The sequence below is a fragment of the Oryx dammah genome, unplaced genomic scaffold (genome assembly GCF_014754425.2).
Source record: "Oryx dammah isolate SB20612 unplaced genomic scaffold, SCBI_Odam_1.1 HiC_scaffold_2, whole genome shotgun sequence".
Classification (NCBI taxonomy): domain Eukaryota; kingdom Metazoa; phylum Chordata; class Mammalia; order Artiodactyla; family Bovidae; genus Oryx; species Oryx dammah.
In genome coordinates this window covers 90875065-90902405 of record NW_024070186.1, presented here as the reverse complement: position 1 = coordinate 90902405, position 27341 = coordinate 90875065, and the positions used below count along the sequence as shown (strand labels likewise).

General features: G+C 35.3%; 1 protein-coding gene across 1 annotated transcript in view; it reads left to right on the top strand.

Annotated features, from left to right (window-relative positions):
- STXBP5L (syntaxin binding protein 5 like) overlaps window positions 1–27341 on the top strand; it is a 344970-nt gene that overhangs the window by 128904 nt on the left and 188725 nt on the right. Inside the window, exons 6-7 of the mRNA XM_040250785.1 lie at window positions 5700–5834; window positions 13842–13905. Coding sequence (XP_040106719.1) covers window positions 5700–5834; window positions 13842–13905 — 199 coding nt within the window. The remainder of the gene's footprint in view (window positions 1–5699; window positions 5835–13841; window positions 13906–27341) is intronic.

Here is a 27341-nt window from a genome sequence, read left to right as displayed (position 1 = left end):
AAGGAAATGGCAACCCACTCCAGTACTCTTTCCTGGAAAATCCCATGGACAGAGGAGCCTCATAGGCTACAGTCCATGGGGTTGCAAAGAGTCAGACACGACTGAGCAGTTTCACTGTAGATTAAAAAAATAAGACTAAAATTGAACTACATTAGAATTTAGGGGAAAAACATTACAAGGTTGAAATCTTCCACTGTTTTATACAACATAATTTCTATAACTTTAAGCCATTTTCTTTTTAAATGTATATTTTTGGTTTGTGTATTGAAAGTGTTTCTCAAACTAGGATCTATGGGCATAGTTTTGGGGTTGTGAATTGTCCATAGTAATTTCTGCTGGTAATATTTTTGTTTTATAATTATTTTTTTATTATTAATATAATTAGACTAATGGAAATATCCTGAATGATTTGAATAAACCATTTTATGCAAAAATGCTGCCATACAATTTAATATTTGAAGTTATAATTGCATTTTATGGTTGTGTTGGCATCAAGTAGTATCATTTTAATTGTTATGGGTTATGTATCATGTATTCATGCCAAATAATTATAAAATTATGTGATGGTATACTGTGGAACAGAATTCAAAGGTACTAAATGGTAAAAGAGAAGCACAGAGTAAGTGTAGACTCACCAAATTGGAAACAACCTATGTAGACAGAATCATATCCATATTGTGAGGTTTTTTAAGTTTTAAAAAAATCTCTCACTCATGTAAATTAGTGTCATTTGAATTCTAACTTTAGTTTTATTCATATTTATTTTTGTGTATATAAGAGCCATAAGTATGAGGAATTTATATCTTATTTTTATATATTGTTTAAGAAGTTATAACAGTAAGTCAGAAGTGAGGAGCTGCAAAAAATTTTTTAAAGATCTGTATATGATCACCACAATAATTTTAGTTATTAACTGTCACCATACAAAGATATTACATTACTGACTTTATTTCCCATGCTGTACATTTCATCCCTATGACTCATTTATTTTGTAGCTAGGTGTTTGTACCTCTTAACTTCCTTCACCTATTTCACTCATCTTCCCACTTCCCTCTTCCAGCAACGACCTGTTTGTTCTCTGTCTATAACTGTTTGTTTTGTTATATTCATCTGATTTGTTTTTAAGATACCACCTTTAAGTGAAATCATATAATAGGTGTATTTCTGCCTGACTTGCTTCACGTAACCAAAGATCCATCCATACTATCACAAATAGCAAGATTTTATTCATTTTGTAGCTGAGTAATTTTCCATTGTATATGTATATTTCACATCTCCTTTATCCATTCACGTATTGGTGGGCACTTACATTGCTCCCATATCTTTGCTATTGTCAGTAATGTGGCAGTGAACATAGGTGTACATATGTCTTTTCAAATTAGTGATTTTATTGGGTTCAGATTAATTCTGGAATTCTTTCTTACTTGTTTAACCACTACTCATCAGTTGGACATTGGACATAAGATGAAACACTTTTGTCATAAAGGATCTAGTTTCTTATCAGTCAGAATGAGGAATTCAGTACTGTGGTTCAAGGAATATTTATAATTCTCTTTGGAACTTCTTCATGTATTCCATTGTTCTTATACATAATGTAAAGTCTGTATTGGAATTTTGCCACTTGCTTCAGGTCTCATTACTTAGACTTTTCTCCTTAACCATATAAACTCCTGTATTTGTGTCTACTTTAATGGGATTAGCTTTTTTTTTTTTTACTCTCTCTTTGTTCAGAAAGTTCAGTTCAGTCAATCAGTCATGTCCAACGCTTTGCAATCCCATGGACTATAACATGCCAGGTTTCCCTGTCCATCACCAACTCCCAGAGCTTGCTCAAATTCATGTCTGTCGAGTCAGTGATGCCATCCTCTGTCGTCCCCTTCTCCTCCTACCTTGTATCTTTCGCAGCATCAGGATCTTTTCAATTGAGTCAGTTCTTTGCATCAGGTGGCCAAAGTATTGGAGTTTCAGCTTCAGCATCAGTCCTTCCAATGAATATTCAAGACTGATTTCCTTTAGGATGGACTGGTTAGATCTCTTTGCAGTCCAAGGGACTCCCAAGAGTCTTCTCCAAAACCACAGTTCAAAAGCATCAATTCTTTAGCACTTATCTTTCTTTATAGTCCAACTCTCATATCCATACACAACTACTAGAAAAACCATAGCTTTGACTAGATGGAACTTTGTCAGCAAAGTAATGTCTCTGCTTTTTAATATGCTGTCTAGGTTGATCATAGCGTTTTTTCCAAGGAGCAAGCATCTTTTAATTTCATGGCTGCAGTCACTACCATCTGCAGTGATTTTGGAGCTGAGAAAAATAAAGTCTGTCACTGTTTCCACTGTTTCCCTATCTATTTGCTATGAAGTGATGGGACTGGATGCCGTGATCTTAGTTTTTTGAATGTTGAGTTATAAGCCGGCTTTTTCACTCTCCTCTTTCACTTTCATCAAGTGGCTTTTTAGTTCCTCTTTGCTTTCTGCCATGAGGGTGGCATCATCTGCATATCTGAGGTTATTGATATTTCTCTCAGCAATCTTGATTCCAGCTTGTGCTTCTTCCAGCCCTGCATTTCTCATGATGTACTTTACATATAAGTTATATAAGCAGCGTGACAATATACAGCCTTGACGTACTCCTTTCCCAATTTAGAACCAGTCTGTTATTCCATGTCTGTTTCTAATTGTTGCTTCTTGACGTGCCTACAGATTTCTCAGGAGGCAGGTAAGGTGGTCTGATAATCCCATTTATTTATTTATTTTTATTTTTACTTTATTTTGCTTTACAATACTGTATTGGATTTGCCATACATTGACATGAATCAGCCACGGGTGTACGAGTTCACAATCCTGAACCCCCCTCCCACCTCCCACCCCATATCATCTCTCTGGATCATCCCCGTGCACCAGCCCCAAGCATGCTGTATCCTGTATTGAACACAGACTGACGATTCATTTCTTACCTGATAGTATACATGTTTCAATGCCATTCTCCCAAATCATCACACCCTCTCCCACTCCCACAGAGTCTAAAAGTCCGTTCTATACATCTGTGTCTCTTTTGCTGTCTCACATAGAGGGTTATCATGGTAATCCCATTTCTTGAAGAATTTTCCACAGTTTGTTGTGACCTACACAGTCAAAGGCTTTGGCATAATCAATAAAACTGAAGTAGATGTTTTTCTGGTATTCTCTTGCTTTTTTGATGACTCAATAGATGTTGGCAATTTGATCTCTGGTTCCTCTGCCTTTTCTAAATCTAGCTTGAACATATGGAATTTCATGGTTCATGTAATGTTGAAGCCTGAGCATTGCTTTGCTAGCATGTGAGATGAGTGCAATTGTGTAGTAGTTTGAACATTCTTTAGCATTGCCTTTCTTTGGGATTGGAATGAACACTGACCTTTACCAGTCTTTGGCCATTGCTAAGTCTTCCAAATTTGCTGGCATATTGAGTGGAGCACTTTCACAGAAGCAACCTTTAGGGTTTGAAATAGCTCAACTGGAATTCCATCACCTCCACTAGCTTTGTTGGTAATGATGCTTCCTAAGGCCCACTTGACTTTGCATTCCAGAATGTCTGGCTCTGGGTGAGTGATCACACCATCATAGTTATCTGGATCATGATTTTTTTTTTTTTTATAGTTCTTCTGTGTATGCTTGCCAACTCTTCTTAATATGTTCTCCTTCTGTTACGTCCATATCATTTCTGTCCTTTATTGTGCCCATCTTTGCATGAAATGTTCCCTTGCTAGCTCTAATTTTCTTGAAGAGATCTCTAGTCTTTCCCATTCTATCGATTTCCTCTATTTCTTTGCATTGGTCACTGAGGAAGGCTTTCTTATCTCTCCTTGCTATTCTTTGGAACTCTGCATTCAGATGGGTATATCTTTCCTTTTCTCCTTTGCTTTTAGCTTCTCTTCTTTTCTCAGCTATTTGTAAGGCCTCCTCAGACAACCATTTTGCCTTTTTGCGTTTCTTTTTCTTGGGGATGATCTTGATCACTGCCTCCTGTACAGTGTCCCTAACCTCCATCCATAGTTCTTCAGGCACTCTGTCTATCAGATCTGATCCCTTGAATCTGTCACTCTCACTGTATAACTGAAAGGGATTTGATTATTGATTATTCAGAAAGGGTTATCATAAATCCTTTTTAAAATGAGCTTCCTCTTTCTAGATAGATTGAATTGGAAATTGATTGTCCATTGACTAGAAACATGACTATTAAGTTATTTCCTGTAGAATTTTATTTGGCAACAGCACTTCTGGACTTTAGGTTTAATCAAAATTGTCTAATATCATGTATGTTATATTTTAATTAGATTATCAATTAACTCAGTAAATATGTGTTTAATAACAAGACTTCTAGTTTTTTAATTTAGTGTGCTAGGTGCCTTCAGCAGGATACTTTTGAATAGATAAAGTTTGGGCTTCCCAGGTGATGTAGCTGTAAAGAACCTGCTTGGCCAATGCAGGGAGATGCAAGACACATGGGTTTGATCCCTAGGTCAGGAAGATCCCCTAGAGTAGGAAATGGCAACCCACTCCAATATTCTTGCCTGGAAAATCCCATGGACAGAGGAGCCTGGCAGGCTATATTTAGCCCATGGGCTTGCAAAGTGTTGGACATGACTGAGCATGCACACACACAAGGGTGTACAGAAAGTCAGTGAACCAGATTGAAAATATAAATTTGACATGCTGCATGTTCACTGTTACATAAAGAGGTACAAGATGAAATCCTTCTTGGAATTTATCATTCACTTTCCTTTTTTTTTTTTCATAGTGGTCTGTCTGGTTAACATTAGAATTCTGTTTTTCTCTTCTAACAGTTTGCCAGCTCCTTTTCTAAATAAATTCTAGGAAATATTATGGTTTAATAACAAGTTCTGGCAAGAAGGTAACTGTGAACTTATCCCTCATGTCTTTTTAAAAGTGGTTAAGGAGCATAAGTAGGCCAAACTAGAAGAAGTGATGATACTGTGAATAGAAGACTAACAAATCCCCAGATTTCATGTATAGGAGTCATGGTTGCTCTGGCTGTGGAACAAGTTCCCAAAATTGGTCAGAAAGCCCATTGTGAAGATAAAGGCAGAACAGAAAAATAAAGAAATAGTATAATGGATCTCTAACCTTACAAGTTTTCTTTATACTATTTAAATGTCAAGCATCAGGAAAAAAGTAAATAATTTATCGCTTCATGTAGACAAAGCTACAGTCTCTCTGAGAACTCTGAATATTATGTTTCATATATACCTAATTTTTATTTCAAGTGACATTATTATAAAAATCCAAACATAGCTTTGTAGAAATGCAGTAATTTTTCAACCAGACAGTAATGGATTTGAATCCCAATTTTGCCACTTAATACCTGTCAGTCCTAGGCAAGTAGAAGTATGAATTCTTGACCTCAGTTTCCTCTGTAAAGAAAAGTTGTATATATGTCTTAAAGTTCTATTTTCAGAATTAGAAATAATATATATCAGTGTCCATATCAGACACTTATTTAATAGTGGTTGCTTTATCATTATTATTTTTAATGACATAATCTTGTCATTTACTGTATAAACTCTGCTAATAAGTGCTACTAAGTGTATAGTAAATTTTATTGTTTATATAGCTATCATTGTAAAAAGTGTAAAGAGAATTTAATGCTGACCAGATATAAAATTTAGATATTTTAATTGTAATTTTCTTTCTTTCAGAATTACTTACTGTCATCTACCTTTCCAGAGTAAATGGCTCTATGTTGGAACAGAAAGAGGAAATACACATATTGTAAATATTGAATCTTTCATTCTTTCTGGATATGTTATCATGTGGAACAAGGCAATTGAACTGTAAGTTTGAACTTGAATACCACTATATTTGTATTAAATATTTTTTAGAGTTATATAGTACATATATATCAAATTCCAGAGTTATTTGAAGCATCAGTAGCTAATTTATGATGAATTTGAGTGAAAAGTTCATCTAAAATAATTGAAAACTATAAAATCTTTTAAAAATAGATATTGAAGTATTAACAGATGCTAATTTTAGCCTTTACAAATATAAATAATTAAGGGCTACTATGTATGCAAGCTTTGTGGTAAAATAGTAAGGCTTATTCTAAAAGGTATACATGAAAATCATGTCATTTCTTTATAGTCAGTATAGCTACTTCCAGTGGGAATGGCAAGAGGATTGTTATCACATATAGTTTAATTTTAAAATAATCATGGTCAATTCACATGTTTTTAAATACTGATAGCTTATTCTTTTGGAGAAGGCAGTGGCACCCCACTCCAGTACTCTTGCCTGGAAAATCCCATCGACGGAGGAGCCTGATAGGCTGCAGTCCATGGGGTCGCTAAGGGTCGGACAGGACTGAGCGACTTCACTTTCACTTTTCACTTTCATGCATTGGAGAAGGAAATGGCAACCCACTCCAGAGTTCTTGCCTGGAGAATCCCAGGGACAGGGGAGCCTGGTGGGCTGCCATCTATGGAGTCGCACAGAGTCTTGGACACAACTGACGTGACTTAGCAGCAGCAGCTTGTTCTTTGCTTGCCCAGTAACATATTTTTCTGGGTTCTAAAGAGAATCAGTTCATCTATATCTTTCACATTGTGATGTATACAGCTTCTTGGATATGTGGCTGATGGCTATTACCATTTTCACTTTGGCACTGATATTTACGTTTCTGCACATGTAAAATGTGAAATCCCTCCAATGTGAAACTTTATGGAATGTCAAGCCATCTTTTGTAGTATATGTACAAACAATTCTCCTTGTCAGTGTGTTAATTGGGAAAACTATTTTTCTTTAATAAATTTTTATGCTCTGTACCTACCAGGTCCTTAATAAGGTACATTTGACTTGAGGTTGACTCATTCTCTCTTTTACATATACATATTCTAAGTTATATAATTGTTTTTCTCTAAAACTCGGATTAAAAGAGCCTATTTTCATGAAATTTGACTTTGGTTTTCATAATAAATCTACTATTCCCTATTCCCAATATTTCAGTGTACATGTATATTGCTTGAAAGGAAGGGGATTTTAGTAGTTATATTCTTATTACAATTATCCATTTGTATTGTGTCCTGATGAGTCTTTTTTTAAATTAATGGTAACTCTTCTTCATTAAAATAAGAATAGCTTCAGGGCAGAATTCTTTGTTTGTTGCTCATTTTTTTCCCCACGTTTGTCTTATTTTGGTGATTTCCATAGAGTGGCTACTAAATAATGATGTTAGTATGATAAATAGATACACAGTGCTGTTGACTTAAAGCTTTCATTTATAATTATGATTGGTATGATCTTTTTTGTTGATATATATTTTAATATTCTATGTATATATTTTTAAAAACATTTGTCCTATAGACAGTTATGTGTCTCTCAAAAAGTATTTATTTTTTCAGCTATTTAGGAAAGGCTTTTCCCCCTATAATCTTAAATCGATAAAAGCATTGCATAATGCTAAGCTTGATATTTGTTTGTTTTGGGATACTGACAGACACAAGTAAACCTGAGAGACAAAGATTTTATACAAATTTGCTATTAGTTACAAATAGTAATAGATGTGTGTTCAGTTCAGTGCTGCTAAAGTAATTAAGAAGTATTTTTTTGTAAACAGATCAAATATTTCACCATTCTTACAGTGTTATTTCTATATTCATTTACCTAACAAATCCTTTTCGTCATTCAGATTAATACTACCTGAACTGTGACTTATACCCTATATGTATTTACATAGTCTATATACTTTATATTTTCTGAACTAATGATTTTAAAATGTATATTATAAAGGAGGATAAAGCTAGGAGAAATTAAAGAAATAAAATAGAAAGGCATTTTTATTTTTCATAATATCTTATACATGTGATTCTCAATAGAATCTCCCATTTACATAAATAAAGTGTGTTATGGAGTTGTATGTACCTATGTATGTACCTCAATATGCCAGCAAATTTGGAAAACTCAGCAGTGGCCACAGGACTGGAAAAGGTCAGTTTTTATTCCAATTCCAAAGAAAGGCAATGCCAAAGAATGCTCAAACTACCACACAATTGCACTCATCTCACATGCTAGTAAAGTAATGCTCAAAATTCTCCAAGCCAGGCTTCAGCAATACATGAACCGTGAACTCCCTGACGTTCAAGCTGGTTTTAGAAAAGGCAGAGGAACCAGAGATCAAATTGCCAACATCCGCTGGATCATGGAAAAAGCAAGAGAGTTCCCAAAAAACATCTCTTTCTGCTTTATTGACTATGCCAAAGCCTTTGACTGTGTGGATCACAATAAACTGTGGACAATTCTGAAAGAGATGGGAATACTAGACCACCTGACCTACCTCTTGAGAAATCTGTATGCAGGTCAGGAAGCAACAGTTAGAACTGGACATGGAACAACAGACTGGTTCCAAATAGGAAAAGGAGTACGTCAAGGCTGTATATTGTCACCCTGCTTATTTAACTTATGTGCAGAGTACATCATGAGAAATGCTGGACTGGAAGAAGCACAAGCTGGAATCAAGATTGCCGGGAGAAATAGAAATAATCTCAGATATGCAGATGACACCACCCTTATGGCAGAAAGTGAAGAGGAGCTAAAAAGCCTCTAGATGAAAGTGAAAGAGGAGAGCAAGAAAGTTGGCCTAAAGCTCAACATTCAGAAAATGAAGATCATGGCATCTGGTCCCATCACTTCATGGGAAATAGATGGGGAAACAGTGGAAACAGTGTCAAACTTTATTTTGGGGGGCTCCAGAATATTTTGGGGGGCTCCAGAATCACTGCAGATGGTGACTGCAGCCATGAAATTAAAAGACACTTACTCCTTGGAAGAAAAGTTATGACCAACCTAGATAGCATATTCAAAAGCAGAGACATTACTTTGCCAACTAAGGTCCGTCTAGTCAAGGCTATGGTTTTTCCAGTGGTCATGTATGGATGTGAGAGTTGGACTGTGAAGAAGGCTGAGAACTGAAGAATTGATGCTTTTGAACTGTGGTGTTGGAGAAGACTCTTGAGAGTCCCTTGGACTGCAAGGAGATCCAACCAGTCCATTTTGAAGGAGATCGACCCTGGGATTCCTTTGGAAGGAATGATGCTAAAGCTGAAACTCCAGTACTTTGGCCACCTCATGCGAAGAGTTGACTCATTGGAAAAGACTCTGATGCTGGGAAGGATTGGGGGCAGGAGGAGAAGGGGACAACCGAGGATGAGATGGCTGGATGGCATCACTGACTCGACGGATGTGAGTCTGAGTGAACTCCGGGAGATGGTGATGAACGGGGAGGCCTGGCGTGCTGCCATTCATGGGGTCGCAAAGATTCGGACACGACTGAGCGACTGAACTGAACTGATGTACCTATGAAAATAACCTTGAAATAGCCTCAATAAATTATTAGTAGCCATCTTATCTCCTGACTGTTTATTGCTTTATTTAGACCAGATTTCCAAAAGTGTGTTCCATGGTAATATAGTCCCACTGAGATAGATATAATTTTAAATCCCAACTTCCAACTTCTTAGAACAGTCAGTCTTTTAATTGCTCTCTACCTCTTGAGATACATTAGGAAATGCAAACCACTTAGTAATATGTTAAGTGTTTACAACAGTAATAAAATATGCATTTAATTAAGAAGACTCATTTTATAACTAGAACTTTACACAAATTTTAACAGGACATTTTAAGTGTGAGAAATGCAGAATTATCTTTAAGATGTGATATTATTTCTATTTTAAGTTCTTGAAATACTTTTCATTCAGTGTTTGTCTTTTTAGCTTGTATTTTCAGTGAAGTCTCCCAGTTGTAATTGTAGGCAGTTCTCATAATTTTAAATTGTTCATGTTCTCATAGTGTATATGTTAGTTATTTGGAAACTGGAGGCCATTTTTGTGATGTCTGTAGAAACAATAAAGTCTATAGAAAATAGTCTTTATAATAATGTCTTTATAAAATAGTAGTATAACAAAATGACATTAAAAAATTTAATTGGAAAATATATTCCAGGTTATAGCACAGAGATAGGTGTTTCTGCAGAGCAGTCCCAGCTTTAAAAAAAAGGGGGGGGACCTATTTTTTTCTACATGTGATTAAAATTTTGAGCATGAAGTTTAGAACTAAATAATAAATATAAGGCTTACCATCTTCAAATATATTTTCTGAGCACTATGGTATGCTAGCTCCTGGAAACCAGTATAAACTAGAAAGACATAATTTCTCTCTTCTTGGAGATTCCAAAGTAATAAAGGTGAAATTAAGTAAAAAGGCAGTTACACTATATTGGAAATATAATGTTGCAAGTTTTGTAAGAAGGATGCCTAATATAGATGTGAGGTATCAGTGAAGTATCTGTGAAGGAAGTTACATCCATGAGATCTGAAGGATAAGTCTCAGATGAGCGGAGAATCAATTGGGAGAGGGTTTTCAAGGGAGGAAACAGAAATGTTAAAGGATAGAGTGTGAGAGAGGTTTTGTTCCATGCACAGAAATTTTAAGGAGTTTAAATAGTTGGGAATGGCTAGGAGAAAGGATGGCAAGAGATAAAGCTGAGAAGATAGTAAAGATACATAGTATGAAAGTCTTATAAGCCAATTTGAGCGTTTAGACTTTATCCAAGGTCAGGAGCTAGGTTTTGAAGGGTTTTGAGAGAAAAATTCACTTGACCAAACTTGCACTTAAAAAGTCTACTGTGAATGCAGGTATGGAGAAATCATTGAAAAGAAAAAAGACTATATTCTTGGCAAAAATTATGGAGGATTTAGGAGTGAAGATAAGCTGAGACATTAAAGAAATAGTTAGAAGACAGAAGAGGCAATACTTGGGTCTTGTGGGAAGATGTAAGAAAAATAGAGAATTGAGTGAGTATTTGGCTTGGTAACTATGTAGACAAAGGTGTCATTTAGTGAAAGAAAGCAGATTAAGTAGGTTGGGAGTAAAATAATGAGCTAAATTTTAGGTATGTTGAGTTGTGTGTATTTTTAAGTTATTCAAATGGAATTGGTATGGGAGAATGGAAGGAGGTGGGATATGTGGAATATATCAGATATTCTATATATATTTTAACCTAATGACATCAGAATTTACATAGACATTGGAACTATGAGGATATATGAGATTGTACCTGGAGAATGTATATAAATGAGGTAGCAAACTTGTAGACAATGAACCAGTTTTGACTCATGGTTGTGTTTTGTTTGCCCATCAAAGTATTTAAGTATACTCTGAATTATTAGTTTACAGTATTTAAGAACTGGTAGAATAGAGATGAAAATTTGAATTTCCAGCTTTTCATGAAAACAATTCCTAATGAAACAATCCCAGTCCAGTATTCTTGCATGGCCGTCAGTAATCAACTGAAACTAACAGCTTTCCTTTTGTAGGTGGGTAATGTGTTATCATTCACATATGGGCTTCCCTGGTGGCTCAGGAGGTTAAGAATCTGCCTGCAATGCAGGAGACTCAGGTTCGATCCCTGGGTTGGGAAGATCCCCTGGAGAAGGGCATGACAACCGATTCCACTGTTCTTGCATGGAGAATCCCATGGACGGAGGATCCTGGTGGGCTACAGTCTGTGGGATCTCAAAGAGTTGGACATGACTGAACGACTAACACGTTCACATTCAGTGTGCTGTCCAGTTTGGCACAGTTCTTACTCAGCCTATTGAACTCATTTGCAGTACCTACCTGGCTCCCATGGTCTCTTGAATTCATGATCATATATAGTATGGGAATACATTTCAGTCTAGAACAGAATACAAAGAAATACCAGTATTTAAGATATGGGAAGAGAAAGTCCACAAAAGAAACTATCAAGAAGCCATTGTGATGAATGGGAGGAAGAGAAATAAATAGGGATTTTAGAATTACTGGGCATTGTTTAGATGACTGTCCCATGAATTTAATTCTATCTGAAGCAATTTCTATGATATTTATGGAATCCATAGGACACAATTGCTTTTTAAAGTAGTTTCTAATGGCCATAATTTTTGCAAAGAATGCTTGGTAGTTTTTGAAAATTCAGTGTTGGTGAAATAAGTCATTAAAAAATATATCAAAATGTTAATAGTCATGAGAGTTTTCCTTTTAACTTCTGTTATCGTCTTTAACTTTCAGAGTTCTTTTATTTTTTACAATTAAAAAAAATTTTCTTCTATAGCCTGAAAAGTTATTATAAATAGCTTTAACTCTAGATTTTTTTCTAAACTTAAGTGTTTTGTAGAGTCTGTTAAGTTAGTCTTGCATATGGTCTAACTTGCATATGGTCAGATTTGCAATGTTGATTTGCATATCATGTCTCTAAGAAGTTCTGTAAAAGAAAAAAAAATTTAACTTTAATCCAGACTTCCCCAAACATTTTTTGATGTAGAACACTCTTTATGTGAAATACCTTATATATTCACTAGTTTATCATGGGGTACACTTTGTTACTTGTTGTTCCAATCAAACACAAGAGACATAGAATTTTGGTTTATTGGATATTATTAGTTACTAAAAGATAATTGAAGGACATTGTCTTTTATCAGAGCCCTTTATACTGTAATAAAGCAGTGCATTTATATGTGAATGATATATTATATATAAATATAGGAGAACTGCAAAAAACTATATAAACTTTTCATGAAGCCTTTTCTTCCTGAACATATTCTAGAATGCAAATAGTAATTCTAGTATTGAATTATTCCAATGATTTACAACAAACTTAATATATAGTATTTATTGAGTACTATGTTTTGGTATTATGTTAAGTGCTGTATATTTATTCTAATCCTCACTATTATTCAGTAGGTTCACTGCTGTCATCTCCATTTTTAAATGAAAAAATTTAGAACAAAACCGCTGATAAGATATGTAATAAATATATATTTATTAATAATTCTTTGAGTTACTCTAGGGAGTTGTATCTGGGGAACCCAGAGTTACATAATTTGTCACTTTTGTCTGACTCCAAAGAATTTCTAAAATTTAAATTTTCTTGTTTTGTGCTGAATATTTGATGGTTTTCACGTGTGCCTAAGGAATAAATTATAACTAAGTCAAGTATACTTATAATAGGGTTAATCTGGCACAGTTAGGTCATTGAAGACAGGATGTGGAAAAATTAGCAATAATCTGTGTCATATCAGTTCATGTCATATTTAATCGTGATATAATCATACTCAACAGTGGTATCTGTTAAGGTAGGAAACATAAAAAACATGCCAAATATTGGAATAGGATAAATTTAAAGTCAGATTAGCAGAGCAAAGATCCTTTTAACAATATGCTCTTAGGCTGTTATTGATTATCCTAGTTAACCAGATAAATGAGACATAACCAGTGAAGTAGGTTTCCCCAATTTCTCAGATTTTTGTAAGATACCTATCACTGGCAAGAGTCTATTTGTAGCTCAAAGGAGCCCCTGTACTACCCATTAGAAGCAAAATCAGAAATTTCTTGTCAAAAGAAATTTTAAATTTGATATGTACTTTGCAGTTTAGTTGAAACAGGTTTACAGCATCACCCTTGTGGTCATATAAGTCCTTTTGTCTGTATAAGTACAACTTCATTCTTAAATTTTCAGAGAAGCAGATCTAGCAACACACAGATAAGCATATAAGGTAGTGAGGAATGTCATTGTTCTGTGGATTAATGTTCTTAAACCAGATTTTTAAAAATAGTCCTACTTTAATAGAGTTAGTAGGGAAAAGAAAAATAGTCTTAAAGAAAAACAACCAAGAGCTCAAATTAGTTTATGCTAAGATCCAGAATATTGGGAGTGTATTTCACTGTAATCTTAATTCCTTTGTTTCAGTCTCTGATGACAAAGTGTTTTAATGTTTTTTTAAAGTGACTCTCTTGAATTGATTTAACAGATCCACAAAGACTCATCCAGGTCCAGTTGTGCATTTAAGTGATAGTCCAAGAGATGAAGGGAAAGTGAGTATTACAGTACCATTATTCTTGAATTTATTTTTCTTATTCTTGAATAAAGGTGTTTATTACTGTTATTTTATATGTAACATCTAGTACAGTGCATTCAGTATAATCTAAAATTAAAACATGTTGAATGAATGAATGAGCAAATGAATGAGTATATTATTTACACTAATAATGGTTCCAGATTGAATCATTAGTTTCACCTAGAGTTAAGTTGTTATTTAATTATACAGTTTTGAGAAAGGCATATAACACATGTGCTGTGTTGTGCTAAGTCACTTCAGTCATGTCCAACTCTTTGCAACCTCATGGGCTATAGCCTACCAGGCTCCTGTGTCTCTGGGATTCTCCAGGCAAGAATACTGGAGTGGGTTGCCATTCCTCCCCCAGAGGATCTTCCTGACCTTGGGATCAAACCCGGGTCTCTTATGTCTCCTATACTGGCAGGTGGGTTCTTTACTACTTACTAGTGGCAGAATTTTGAGAAAGGCATATAATATGTTGAACAATTTTAATTATCAAGTATTCTAGTTAAAAATATTATCAATATAATTAATCATTGGCCCATGATATTCAGTAATGGTAATGATAAACAGTAATATTAAATAATCATAAATTAGCCAATCTTAATTTTATAAATAGATAATAATATAGAAAATGTTCTCAGATTGCAGAAATAATCTCCATTATTTATAATTTTCCTTTAATGATTTGACCCTTGGGTCAGGAAGATCCACTGGAGGGAAGACATGGCAACACAACAGTATTCTTGCCTGGAGAATCCCATGGACAGAGAAGCCTGGCAGGCTACAGTCCACAGGGTTGTAAAGATTCAAACACGACTGAGCAACTGAGCATGTACACTTTAATGATGAGGAACAAAATTGATAAAAGCTCTAAAGTCACTTTCATTATCAATATTGTCTCTTCAAGTGTATATATTTTTGCTAAGTACTATATAAAACACACAAATAAATTATATAGACTTGGTTCTTTATTTTTAAATAATAGAAACTGGTTTAGCCTAATCAATACTGAGCCTGAAAGACAAGTTCCCTGATAGTAAGAGAAAGTACATTGAATTTCTTCAAATTGACTTATAAATAGTGTAATTCCAATCAAGTGTCATTCAGATTTACTTTTTAAATTGAAATTCAGTTAATTTACATTATTATATTAGTTTTGTGTGTAAAATATAATGATTAAATATGTTTACAGATTATATTCCACTAAAAGTTATTAAAAGATAATGGCTCTAATTCCCTATGCTATACAATATATCCCTTGTTGCTTATCTATTTTATAGATAATAGTTTTTATCTCTTAATCCTGTATTCCTAATTTACCCCTCCTTCCATCTCCATTCTGGTAATCACTAGTTTATTTTTTGTTTCTGCGAATCTATTTCTGTTTTGCTACATATACTTATTTGTATTATTTTTAGATTGCAAATGTAAGTGACATATAGTATTTGTGTTTGAATAATTTTACTAACCATAATGTTCTCTTAAGTCCATCTGTGTTGCTGCAATCGGTAGAGTTTTGTTTCTTTCTATGCTCAATTATATTTCATTGTATATATATGTGTGTATATATAACTGCCAAATTCTTTTTATGTGTTCATCTATTTGTGGACATTTGGGTTGCTTCCATATCTTGGCTATCATAAATGGTGGCGGTTTAGTAACTAAGTTGTGTCCGACTCTTTCGACGCCATGGAGTGTAGTCTGCCAGGCTCTTCTGTCCATCGAGACTCTCCAGGCAAGAATACTGGAGTGGGTTGCCATGTCCTTCTCCAGGGGATCCTCCTGATCCAGGAATCGAACCCAGGTCTCCTGTACTGCTTGGATTGCTTCCATATCTTGGCTATCATAAATAGCACTGTTCTAAATGTTGGGGTGCATGTATTATTTGAATTATGTGTTCATTTTCTTAATATATATACCCAGGAGTAGAATTGCTGGATCATATGGTAGTTCTGTTTTTAGTTTCTTGAGAAACTTTCATGCTTCTTTCCATAGTGGCAGGACCAATATACATTCTGACCAACATGTACAAGTGTTCCCTTTTCTCCACATCCCCTCCAATATTTGTTAGTTATGGACTTTTTGATGACAGTCATTCTGACAGATACGAGGTGATATCTCATTGTGGTTTTGATTTGCATTTCTCTAGTAATTAGCAGTGTTAAGCATCTTTTCATGTCCCTGTTTGCTGTCTGTATGTCTTCTTTGGAAAAAAGGTTTATTTAGATGTTTTACCCATTTTTTAGTTGGGTTGTTTTTTTAAAATACTGAGTTGTATGAGCTGTTTATGTATTTTGAGTATCAATTTCTTAGTCATATCATTTGCAAATATTTACTCCCATTTTGTTGGTTGTCTGTTTATTTTGTCAATAGTTTCCTTTGCTTTGTGAAAGCTTTTAAGTTTAATTTGGCCCCATTTGTTTATTTTTACTTTGTTTCTTTTGCCTTAAGATACAGCTTTTAAAAAAATAAATATTGCTACAATTTATGTCAAGTATTCTTCCTATTTTTTTTCCTAGGAGTTTTATAGTTTCAGGACTTAAGTTATATCTTAATCCATTTTGAGTTTATTTTTGTATATGGTATGAGGAAATCTTCTATTCTCACTGTTTTACATGTAGCTCTCCAGTTTTCCCAGAACCACTTATTGAAGGGACTGTCTTTTCTCCATTTTATATTTTTGCCTCCTTTGCTATATATCAATTGACTGTAGATGCAAGGGTTTACTTCTGGAATTTCTATTCTGTTTTATTGTTGTATATGTCTTGTTTTGTGCCTGTACCATGCTTTTTTCATTATTGTAGCCTTGTAGTATAGTCTGGAGTCTGGGAGCATGTTACCTCCAGCTTTGTTTTTTCCTTTCAAGATTGTTTTGGCAATTTAGCATCTTTTGTGATTCCATATGAATTTTAGGATATTTGTTCTTGTTCTGTAAAAAAAAAAAATCTCATAAGTATTTGATACAAACTGCATTAAATCTGTAGATTGATTTGAGTGTATAGACATTTTAACAAAACTATTTCTTCCAGCTCAAGAGCTCAGGATGTCTTTTCATTTCTTTGTATCATTTTCTGTTTGTTTCTTCAGTGTTTTACAGTTTTTAATGTGTAGATATTTTATCTCCTTGGTTGTTTATTTCCAGGTATTTTATTCTTTTTGGTGGGATTTTAAATGGCATTGTCTTTTACTCTCTGATAGTTCATTGTTATTGTACAGAAAAGCAACAGATTTCTATATATTAATCTTGTAACCTACAACTTTTCTAAATTCATTTATTAGTTCTAATAGTTTTGGGGTGGAGACTCTAGGATTTTTTATACAAAATATCATGTCATCTGCCAATAGAGTTAATTCCTTGCTTTCAACTTGAATTCCTTTTAATTACTTTTCTTGCCTGATTCCTGTGACTAGGACTTCTAATATTATGTTAAATAGAAGTGGCAAGAGTGGGTATCCTTGTCTTATTCCTGATTTATGTGAAAGTCTTTCAACTTTTCACTGTTGAGTATGATATTACTTGTGGGTTTGTCATCAAGAACCTTTATTACGTTGAGGATTGATCAAAAGCTAGGCCACAAAACATGTCTCAACAAATTTAAGAGAATGGAAATTATACCAAACATTTTTTCCCAACCAGAACAGTATAAAACTAGAAATCAATTACAGAGAGAAAAATGAGAAAAGATCACACATGTGGAGACTTAACAACACGCTATAAAAAAAACCAATGAGACTGAGAAAATCCAAGGAAAAACAACACTCTAGAATCGATGGAATCCAGCAAAGAGTTCTTAGAGGAAAGTTTATAGTGATGCAGGCTAAACACAAAAAACCCTCAAACCATCTAACCTACCACCTAAAGAAATTAGAAAAAGAAACAAAGCCCAAAGTTAGTAGAAGGAAGGAAATAATAAAGGTAATAGAGGAAATACATAAAATAGAGATTAAAAAACCAATAGAAAATATCAGCAAAACCAAGAGCTGATTTTTTGTAAAGATAAACAAAATTAATAATCCTTTAGCCAAGCTCACCAAGAAGAAAAGAGAGACGACTCAAATAAAATAAAAAGTTAGAGAGGAGAAATAACAGCTGATACCACAGAGATACAAAAAATATATCATAAAAGAATACTACATACAAAATAATAAGATAATAATACAATAGTTATATGCCAACAAATTGGACACCCTAGATAAAGTGGTTGTTGCCTGTTGTTGCTAAGTCGCTTCAGTTGTGTCCAACTCTGTGTGATCTAAAAACATACAACCTACCAGACTGAATCAAGAGGAAACATAATTTAAATAGACCAATCACTGGGAGTGGACTTGAATTTGTAACTAAAAAAAAAACTCCTAGCACAAGAACGTCTAGGATTAGATGGTTTCACAGAAGAATTCTGACAGACATATAAAGAAGGACTTATCATTCCCAAACTATTCCAAAAAAAATAATTTGAAGAAGACAGCACTCTCCAAATATCATTCTATTAGTCTGGTGCTACCCTGATACCAAAACCAGACAAATAAATTACAAAAAAAGAAAATTACAGGTCAATATCTTTGATGAATATGATGTAAAAATTCTCAGCAAAGCTTTAGGAAACAAAATCCAAAAATATGTTAAAAAGATCATACACTATGATCAAGTAAGATTTTTTTCCAGGCGTGCAAGGATGGTTCGACATTGCAAATCAGTGTGATACACAACAGTAACAAAAGGAAGAATAAACAATCACACTGAATTTAATAGACACAGAAAAAGAATTTGACAAAATTCAACATCCTTTGATGATACAAGCCCTTAGTAAAGTAGGTATGGAGAATTTACTTATTTTTAAAACATTTACAACCTGATTTTAAAATTCATAAGAAAAACAAAATGTTTAAGAATAGCCAAAAAAAATTTTTTTTAATGAATAACATTGTGATATTGGTACAGGGCAATACAAGAAAACCAATGGATCTAAGAAATATTCCAGAAATGATTCAGGTATTTGGGAGAATTTTGTATGTTTTAGAGAAGATATTTCATGGTATGATAAACTATTAAATAACTGGCTTTCATCAGTTGGTATCCAGTTTGAAAAAAATTTTAAGACCTTTACCCTTTACCACTCACAGAAATAAATTCCAGACAGAGAAAACACTTAGTGTTCAAATGGCAACTCAGAGAGTTTTAGCAGAAACAATAACAAGTTATTACTGTGGAGTAGGGACATCTTTAGGCAAGCTTTAAGGAATAGACCATAACAAGACAATCATGATAAGAGACAGGCAACAAAGTGGGAGACAATGATTGTTAGGTACATAGCAGGAAATTAATGAATATGAAAAATATTTAATGATCTTTTGCTAAACCCTCATCCTTCATAATAGGAAGTTAATAGACAATGTCTAAATAATGAATCAAGAAATTGCAATATAAATATAAATATGAATCTAAGTCTACTAGAAAAGATGATTTTAAGAGTTAAAGCTGTGGTTGCCTCTTACCTCTAATAAAGATCAGGGTTTGGCAGTGAGGAGGAACCAGCTTCATTAGTAATCTCTAGGGATATGCAATATACCCCCTTTTCCCCATTAGGCTGGCAAAATATTAAAAATTAAGAATATTAATAATATCAAGTAACGGAACAGGAATTGAAAAATGAGCATCTAGACATAACAATCATGATTATACATACCAGTATGGGCAATTTGTTGTCAACATTTAAAATATGTTGATAGAAAATCCATTTCAGATATTTATCCTATTTATAGGACCAATGGGCAAAATACTGAAAATAGCCTGAAGGTCTATTAATAGAAAATTGAATAAATGAATGATACTATATACATACTGTGGAATGCTATTCTGATAAGGAAGATCCTTCAAGTCATGTTTTTTAAAGAAAAGATGTAGAACAGTAAGGTTAGTATAAAATCACTTGAATAATGAATTTATGTTTTTACTTACATATTTAAATATTCAAGGGAAAAAGCCCAAAAGAAAGTGTACAAATCTGGGAAGGATACTGGTGATTGGCATTGAGGAAAATGGTCAAAGATACTCATATTTTACTTGTGTTGTTCAAATTTTTATGAAAAACTATAATGTGTGTTGATTGGGTAATTAGAAATTAAAAGGAATGCAAAATAAATTACTATTAGAGGCAGAAGACTGTGTTTGTATTGTGATCCACTGCTTATTAGCATATAACCTTGAATAAATCCCTTGACTTCCTGTAGTTTAGTTTTTCCATCAATAATAGCCTTTGTCACATACAAATTCTTGATTTGAATGTATTCAGTCTTATCAGTCTTTTAATTTGACTCCTGCATTTTGTTTGTTACCTACTAGAGATTTCCCTTCCTCAGGGAAAATGCAGTTTTATTTTTTCTATCAATTTTAAGGCTTTCTGTTTCACAATTTGATTTTAATCTATATGTAATTTATTTTATGGTGGTTTGATATAAGGGTATGCTTTCATTTTTATATACAAATTATTTACTGAATAGTCAATTGAGTTTACACTGATTTATAAGGACATCTCACTTATATATCTAGTTCTTACTTTTGAGTGGGTCTTTGGGCTTTTTTCTCTGTTGCATTGATACATTTGTCTATTATTCTACTGATAGCACACTTTATTAGTTATAATATCTTTACTAAATATCTTGATATTTGGTAGCCCCTCTCCATTCTCATTTTCTCATCTTGTTCTATGACCATTTATTCTACTATATGAGTTTTAGGATTAGCTTATCAAACTTTATGTAAATCCTTGTTGGGACTCTGAAACATGGAAATATTGATGAATTTAAGAATATGTACATCATTAAGACATGAGTATTTTATCTTTTCATCTTATAAACATGATATATTTACTTTGGCTTTCTTTTATGTCTTTCTGTATAGCTTTACAACTTTTTCACAAAAAAGTCACACATATCTTTTGTTAGCATAATTTTAAGTCCCTTACAGACTTTATTGCTCCTGTGAATTAATTTTCTTAAAATGTGTTTCATAATTAATTGTTAGTGTATATGTGTTAATCAGTTGTATCTGACTCTTTGCAACCCCATAGACTGTAGCCCGCCAAGCTCCTTTGTCCTTGGAATTCTCCAGGCAAGAATATTGGAGTGGGTAGCCATTCCCTTCTCCAGGGGATCTTCCCAGCCCAGAGATCAAACCCAGGTCTCCTGCATTGCAGGCAGATTCTTTACTCTCTGAGCCACCAGGGAAGCCCGTATAAAACACTATTCATTTTTGTTATTTTGTATCCAACTACATCACTGAATGTTTGCTTTCAGTAACTGTGTTTAAATTATTTGAAATATTCTGTGCATAAAAACATAGCAATTATAGACAAATTTTATTTCTTTCATATGTATTTTGGTGAAAAATTAACCAATATTCAATTATTGAAAGAAATAAAAAATTATATTCAAGCCAAATTGAAGAATATAACCTGGGGATGTGGTCCTAAGATGGCAGAAAAATAGGACGGGGAGACCACTTTCTCCTCCACAAATTCATCAAAAGAACATTTGAATGCTGACCAAATTCCACAAAACAACTTCTGAATGCTGGCAGAGGACCTCAAGCACCCAGAAAGGCAGCACACTGTCTTCAAAAGGAGATGGAGAAGTCCTGAGGCTACTGTAAGAATAAGACTGAAAACCAGAGGCAGGAGGCTTAAGTCCAAATTCTGAGAACACCAGAGAACTCCTGACTCCAGGGAACATTAATCGATGGGAGCTCATCAAAAGCTTCCATACCTACACTGAAACCAAACACCACCCAAGGGCCAACAAGTTCCAGAACAAGACATACCACGGGAATTCTCCAGCAACACAGGAACATAGCCCTGAGCTTCAATATACAGGCGGCCCAAAGTCACACCAAACCCATTGACATCTCAGACTCACTACTGGACACTTCATTGCACTCCAGAGAGAAGAAATCCAGCTCCACCCACCAGAACACCAACACAAGCTTCCCTAACCAGGAAACTTTGACAAGCCACCTGTACAACCCCACCCACAGCGAGGAAACTCCACAATAAAGAGAACTCCACAAACTGCCAGAATACAGAAAGGCCACCCCAAACTCAGCAATATAAACAAGATGAAAAGGCAGAGAAATACCCAGCAGGTAAAGGAACAGGATAAATGCCCACCAAACCAAACAAAAGAGGAAGAGATAGAGAATCTACCTGATAAAAAATTCCAAATAATGGTAGTGAAAATGATCCAAAATCTTGAAAACAAAACAGAGTTACAGATAAATAGCCTGGAGACAAGGATTGAGAAGATGCAAGAAATGTTTAACAAGGACCTAGAAGAAATAAAAAAAGAGTCAATATATAATGAATAATGCAATAATTGAGATCAAAAACACTCTGGAGGGAACCAACAGTAGAATAACTGAGGCAGAAGATAGGATAAGTGAAATAGAAGATAGAATGGTAGAAATAAATGAGGCAGAGAGGAAAAAGAGAAAAGAATGAAAAGAAATGAGGACAACCTCAAAGACCTCTGGGACAATGTTAAACACCCCAACATTTGAATCATAGGCGTCCCAGAAGAAGACAAAAAGACCATGAAAAAATAATTGAGGAGATAATAGTTGAAATCCCTAAAATGGGGAAGGAAATAGTCACCAAGTCCAAGAAACCCAGAGAGTCCCAGACAGGATAAACCCAAGGCAAAACTCCTCAAAACACATATTAATCAAATTGACAAACATCAAACACAAAGAACAAATATTAAAAGCAGCAAGGGAAAAACAACAAATAACACACAAAGGGGATTCCCATAAGGATAACAGCTGATCTTTCAATAGAAACTCTTCAGGCCAGAAGGGAATGGCAGGACATACTTAAAGTGAAGAAATTGAAAAACCTACAACCCAGATTACTATACCCAGCAAGGATCTCATTCACATATGAAGGAGAAATCAAAAGCTTTATAGACAACCAAAAGCTGAGAGAATTCACCACCACCAAACCAGCTCTCCAACAAATGCTAAAGGATCTTCTCTAGACAGGAAACACAGAAAGGGTGTATAAACTTGAACCCAAAACAACAAAGTAAATGGCAACAGGATCATGCTTATCAATAATTGCCTTAAATGTAAATGGGTTGAATGCCCCAACCAAAAGACAAAGACTGGCTGAATGGATACAAAAACAAGACCCTTATATATGTTGCCTACAAGAGACCCACCTCAAAACAAGGGACACATACAGACTGAAAGTGAAGGGCTGGAAAAAGACATTCCACGCAAATAGAGACCGAAAGAAAGCACGAGTAGCCATACTCGTATCAGATAAAATAGACTTTAAAATAAAGACTGTGAAAAGAGACAGAGGACACTACATAATGATCAAAGGATCAATCCAAGAAGAAGATATAACAATTATAAATATATATGCACCCAACATAGGAGCACCGCAGTATGTAAGACAAATGCTAACAAGTATGAAAGGGGAAATTAACAGTAACACAATAATAGTGGGAGACTTTAATACTCCACTCACAACCTATGGATAGATCAACTAAACAGAAATTAACAAGGAAACACAAACTTTAAATGATACGATAGACCAGTTAGACCTAATTGATATCTATAGGACATTTCACCCCAAAACAATGAATTTCACCTTTTTCTCATGTGCACACGGAACCTTCTCCAGGATAGATCACATCCTGGGCCATAAATCTAGCCTTAGTAAATTCAAAAAAATTGAAATCATTCCAAGCACCTTTTCTGACCACAGTGCAGTAAGATTAGATGTCAATTACAGGAGAAAAACTATTAAAAATTCCAGCATATGGAGGCTAAACAATACACTGCTGAATAACCAACAAATCACAGAAGAAATAAAAACAGAAATCAAAATATGCATAAAAATGAATGAAAATGAAAACACAACAACCCCAAACCTATGTGACAGTGTAAAAGAAGTGCTAAGGGGAAGGTTCATAGCAATACAGGCTTACCTCAAGAAACAAGAAAAAATCAAATAACCTAACTCTACACCTAAAGCTCTAGATTAGTGATCACATCATCATGATTATCTGGGTCGTGAAGATCTTTTTTGTACAGTTCTGTGTATTCTTGCCACCTCTTCTTAATATCTTCTGCTTCTGTTAGGTCCATACCATTTCTGTCCTTTATCGAGCCCATCTTTGCATGAAATGTTCCCTTGATATCTCTAATTTTCTTGAAGAGATCTCTAGTCTTTCCCATTCTGTTCTTTTCCTCTATTTCTTTGCATTGATCGCTGAAGAAGGCTTTCTTATCTCTTCTTGCCATTCTTTGGAACTCTGCATTCAGATGCTTATATCTTTCCTTTTCTCCTTTGTTTTCGCCTCTCTTCTTTTCACAGCTATTTGTAAGGCCTCCCCAGACAGCCATTTTGCTTTTTTGCATTTCTTTCCCATGGGGATGGTCTTGATCCCTGTCTCCTGTACAGTGTCACGAACCTCAGTCCATAGTTCATCAGGCACTCTATCTTTCAGATCTAGGCCCTTAAATCTATTTCTCACTTCCACTGTATAATCATAAGGGATTTGATTTACATCATACCTGAATGGTCTAGCAGTTTTTCCTACTTTCTTCAATTTAAGTCTGAATTTGGTAATAAGGAGTTCATGATCTGAGCCACAGTCAGCTCCTGGTCTTGCTTTTGTTGACTGTATAGAGCTTCTCCATCTTTGGCTGCATAGAATATAATCAATCTGATTTCGGTGTTGACCATCTGGTGATGTCCATGTGTAGAGTCTTCTCTTGTGTTGTTGGAAGAGGGTGTTTGCTATGACCTGTACATTTTCTTGGCAAAACTCTATTAGTCTTTGCCCTGCTTCATTCCGCATTCCAAGGCCAAATTTGCTTGTTACTCCAGATGTTTCTTGACTTCCTACTTTTGCATTCCAGTCCCCTATAATCAAAAGGACATCTTTTTGGAGTGTTAATTCTAAAAGGTCTTGTAGGTCTTCATAAAACCGTTCAACTTCAGCTTCTTCAGCGTTATTGGTTGGGGCATAGACTTAGATAACTGTGATATTGAATGGTTTGCCTTGGAGACGAACAGAGATCATTCTGTCGTTTTTGAGACTGCATCCAAGTACTGCATTTTTGGACTCTTTTGTTGACCATGATGGCTACTCCATTTTCCTGAGGGATTCCTGCCCACAGTAGTAGATATAATGGTCATCTGAGTTAAATTCACCCATTCCAGTCCATTTTAGTTCGCTGATTCCTAGAATGTCGACGTTCACCCTTGCCATCTCTTGTTTGACCACTTCCAATTTGCCTTGATTCACGGACCTGACATTCCAGGTTCCTATGCAATAGTGCTCTTAACAGCATCAGATCTTGCTTCTATCACCAGTCACATCCACAACTGGGTATTGTTTTTGCTTTGGCTCCATCCCTTCATTATTTCTGGAGTTATTTCTCCACTGATCTCCAGTAGCATATTGGGCACCTAATGACCTGGGGAGTTCCTCTTTTGTTATCCTATCATTTTGCCTTTTCATACTGTTCATGGGGTTCTCAAGGCAAGAATACTGAAGTGGCTTGCCATTCCCTTCTCCAGTGGACCATGCTCTGTCAAGTGGGCCTTAGAAAGCATCACTACGAACAAAGCTAGTGGAGGTGATGGAATTCCACTTGAGCTGTTTCAAATCCTGAAAGATGATGCTGTGAAAGTGCTGCACTCAATATGCCAGCAAATTTGAAAAACTCAGCAGTGGCCACAGGACTGGAAAAGGTCAGTTTTCATTCTAATCCCAAAGAAAGGCAATGCCAAAGAATGCTCAAACTACCGCACAGTTGCACTCATCTCACATGCTATAAAGTAATGCTCAAAATTCTCCAAGCCAGGCTTCAGCAGTACGTGAACCGTGAACTCCCTGATGTTCCAGCTTGTTTTAGAAAAGGCAGAGGAACCAGAGATCAAATTGCCAACATCCGCTGGATCATGGAAAAAGCAAGAGAGTTCCCAAAAAACATCTCTTTCTGCTTTATTGACTATGCCAAAGCCTTTGACTGTGTGGATCACAATCAACTGTGGAAATTCTGAAAGAGATGGGAATACCAGACCACCTAACCTGCCTCTTGAGAAATCTGTATGCAGGTCAGGAAGCAACAGTTAGAACTGGACATGGAACAACAGACTGGTTCCAAATAGGAAAAGGAGTATGTCAAGGCTGTATATTGGCACCCTGCTTATTTAACTTCTATGCAGAGTACATCATGATAAATGCTGGACTGGAAGAAACACAAGCTGGACTCAAGATTGCTGGGAGAAATATCAATAACCTCAGATATGCAGATGACACCACCCTTATGGCAGAAAGTGAAGAGGAGCTAAAAAGCCTCTTGACGAAAGTGAAAGAGGAGAGTGAAAAAGTTGGCTTAAAGCTCAACATTCAGAAAACAAAGATCATGGCATCCGGTCCCATCACTTCATGGGAAATAGATGGGGAAACAGTGGAAACAGTGTCAGATTTTATTTTTGGGGGCTCCAAAATCACTGCAGATGGTGACTGCAGCCATGAAATTAAAAGATGCTTACTCCTTGGAAGAAAAGTTATGACCAACCTAGATAGTATATTAAAAAGCAGAGACATTACTTGACTAGGGTCCGTCTAGTCAAGGCTCTGGTTTTTCCTGTGGTCATGTATGGATGTGAGAGTTGGACTGTGATGAAGGCTGAGCACTGAAGAATTGATGCTTTTGAACTGTGGTGTTGGAGAAGACTCTTGAGAGTCCCTTGGACTGCAAGGAGATCCAACCAGTCCATTCTGAAGGAGATAAACCCTGGGATTTCTTTGGAAGGAATGATGCTAAAGCTGAAACTCCAGTACTTTGGCCACCTCATGCAAAGAGTTGACTCACTGGCAAAGACCCTGATGCCGGGAGGGATTGGGGGCAGGAGGAGAAGGGGACGACAGAGGATGAGATGGCTGGATGGCATCACTGACTCGATGGACGTGAGTCTGAGTGAACTCTGGGAGATGGTGATGAACAGGGAGGCCTGGTGTGCTGCGATTCATGGGGTCACAAAGAGTTGGACACGACTGAGCGACTGAACTGAACTGAACACCTAAAGCAATAAGGAGTTCATGATCTGAGCCACAGTCAGCTCCCGGTCTTGTTTTTTGCTGACTGTATAGAGCTTCTCCATCTTTAGCTGGAAAGAATATAATCAATCTGATTTCAGTGTCAACCATCTGGTGATGTCCATGTGTAGAGTCTTCTCTTGTGTTGTTGGAAGAGGATGTTTGCTATGACCAGTGCGTTCTCTTGGCAGAACTCTATTAGCCTTTGCCCTGCTTCATTCTGTACTCCAAGGCCAAATTTGCCTTTTACTCCAGGTGTTTCTTGACCTCCTACTTTTGCATTCCATTGTTCTG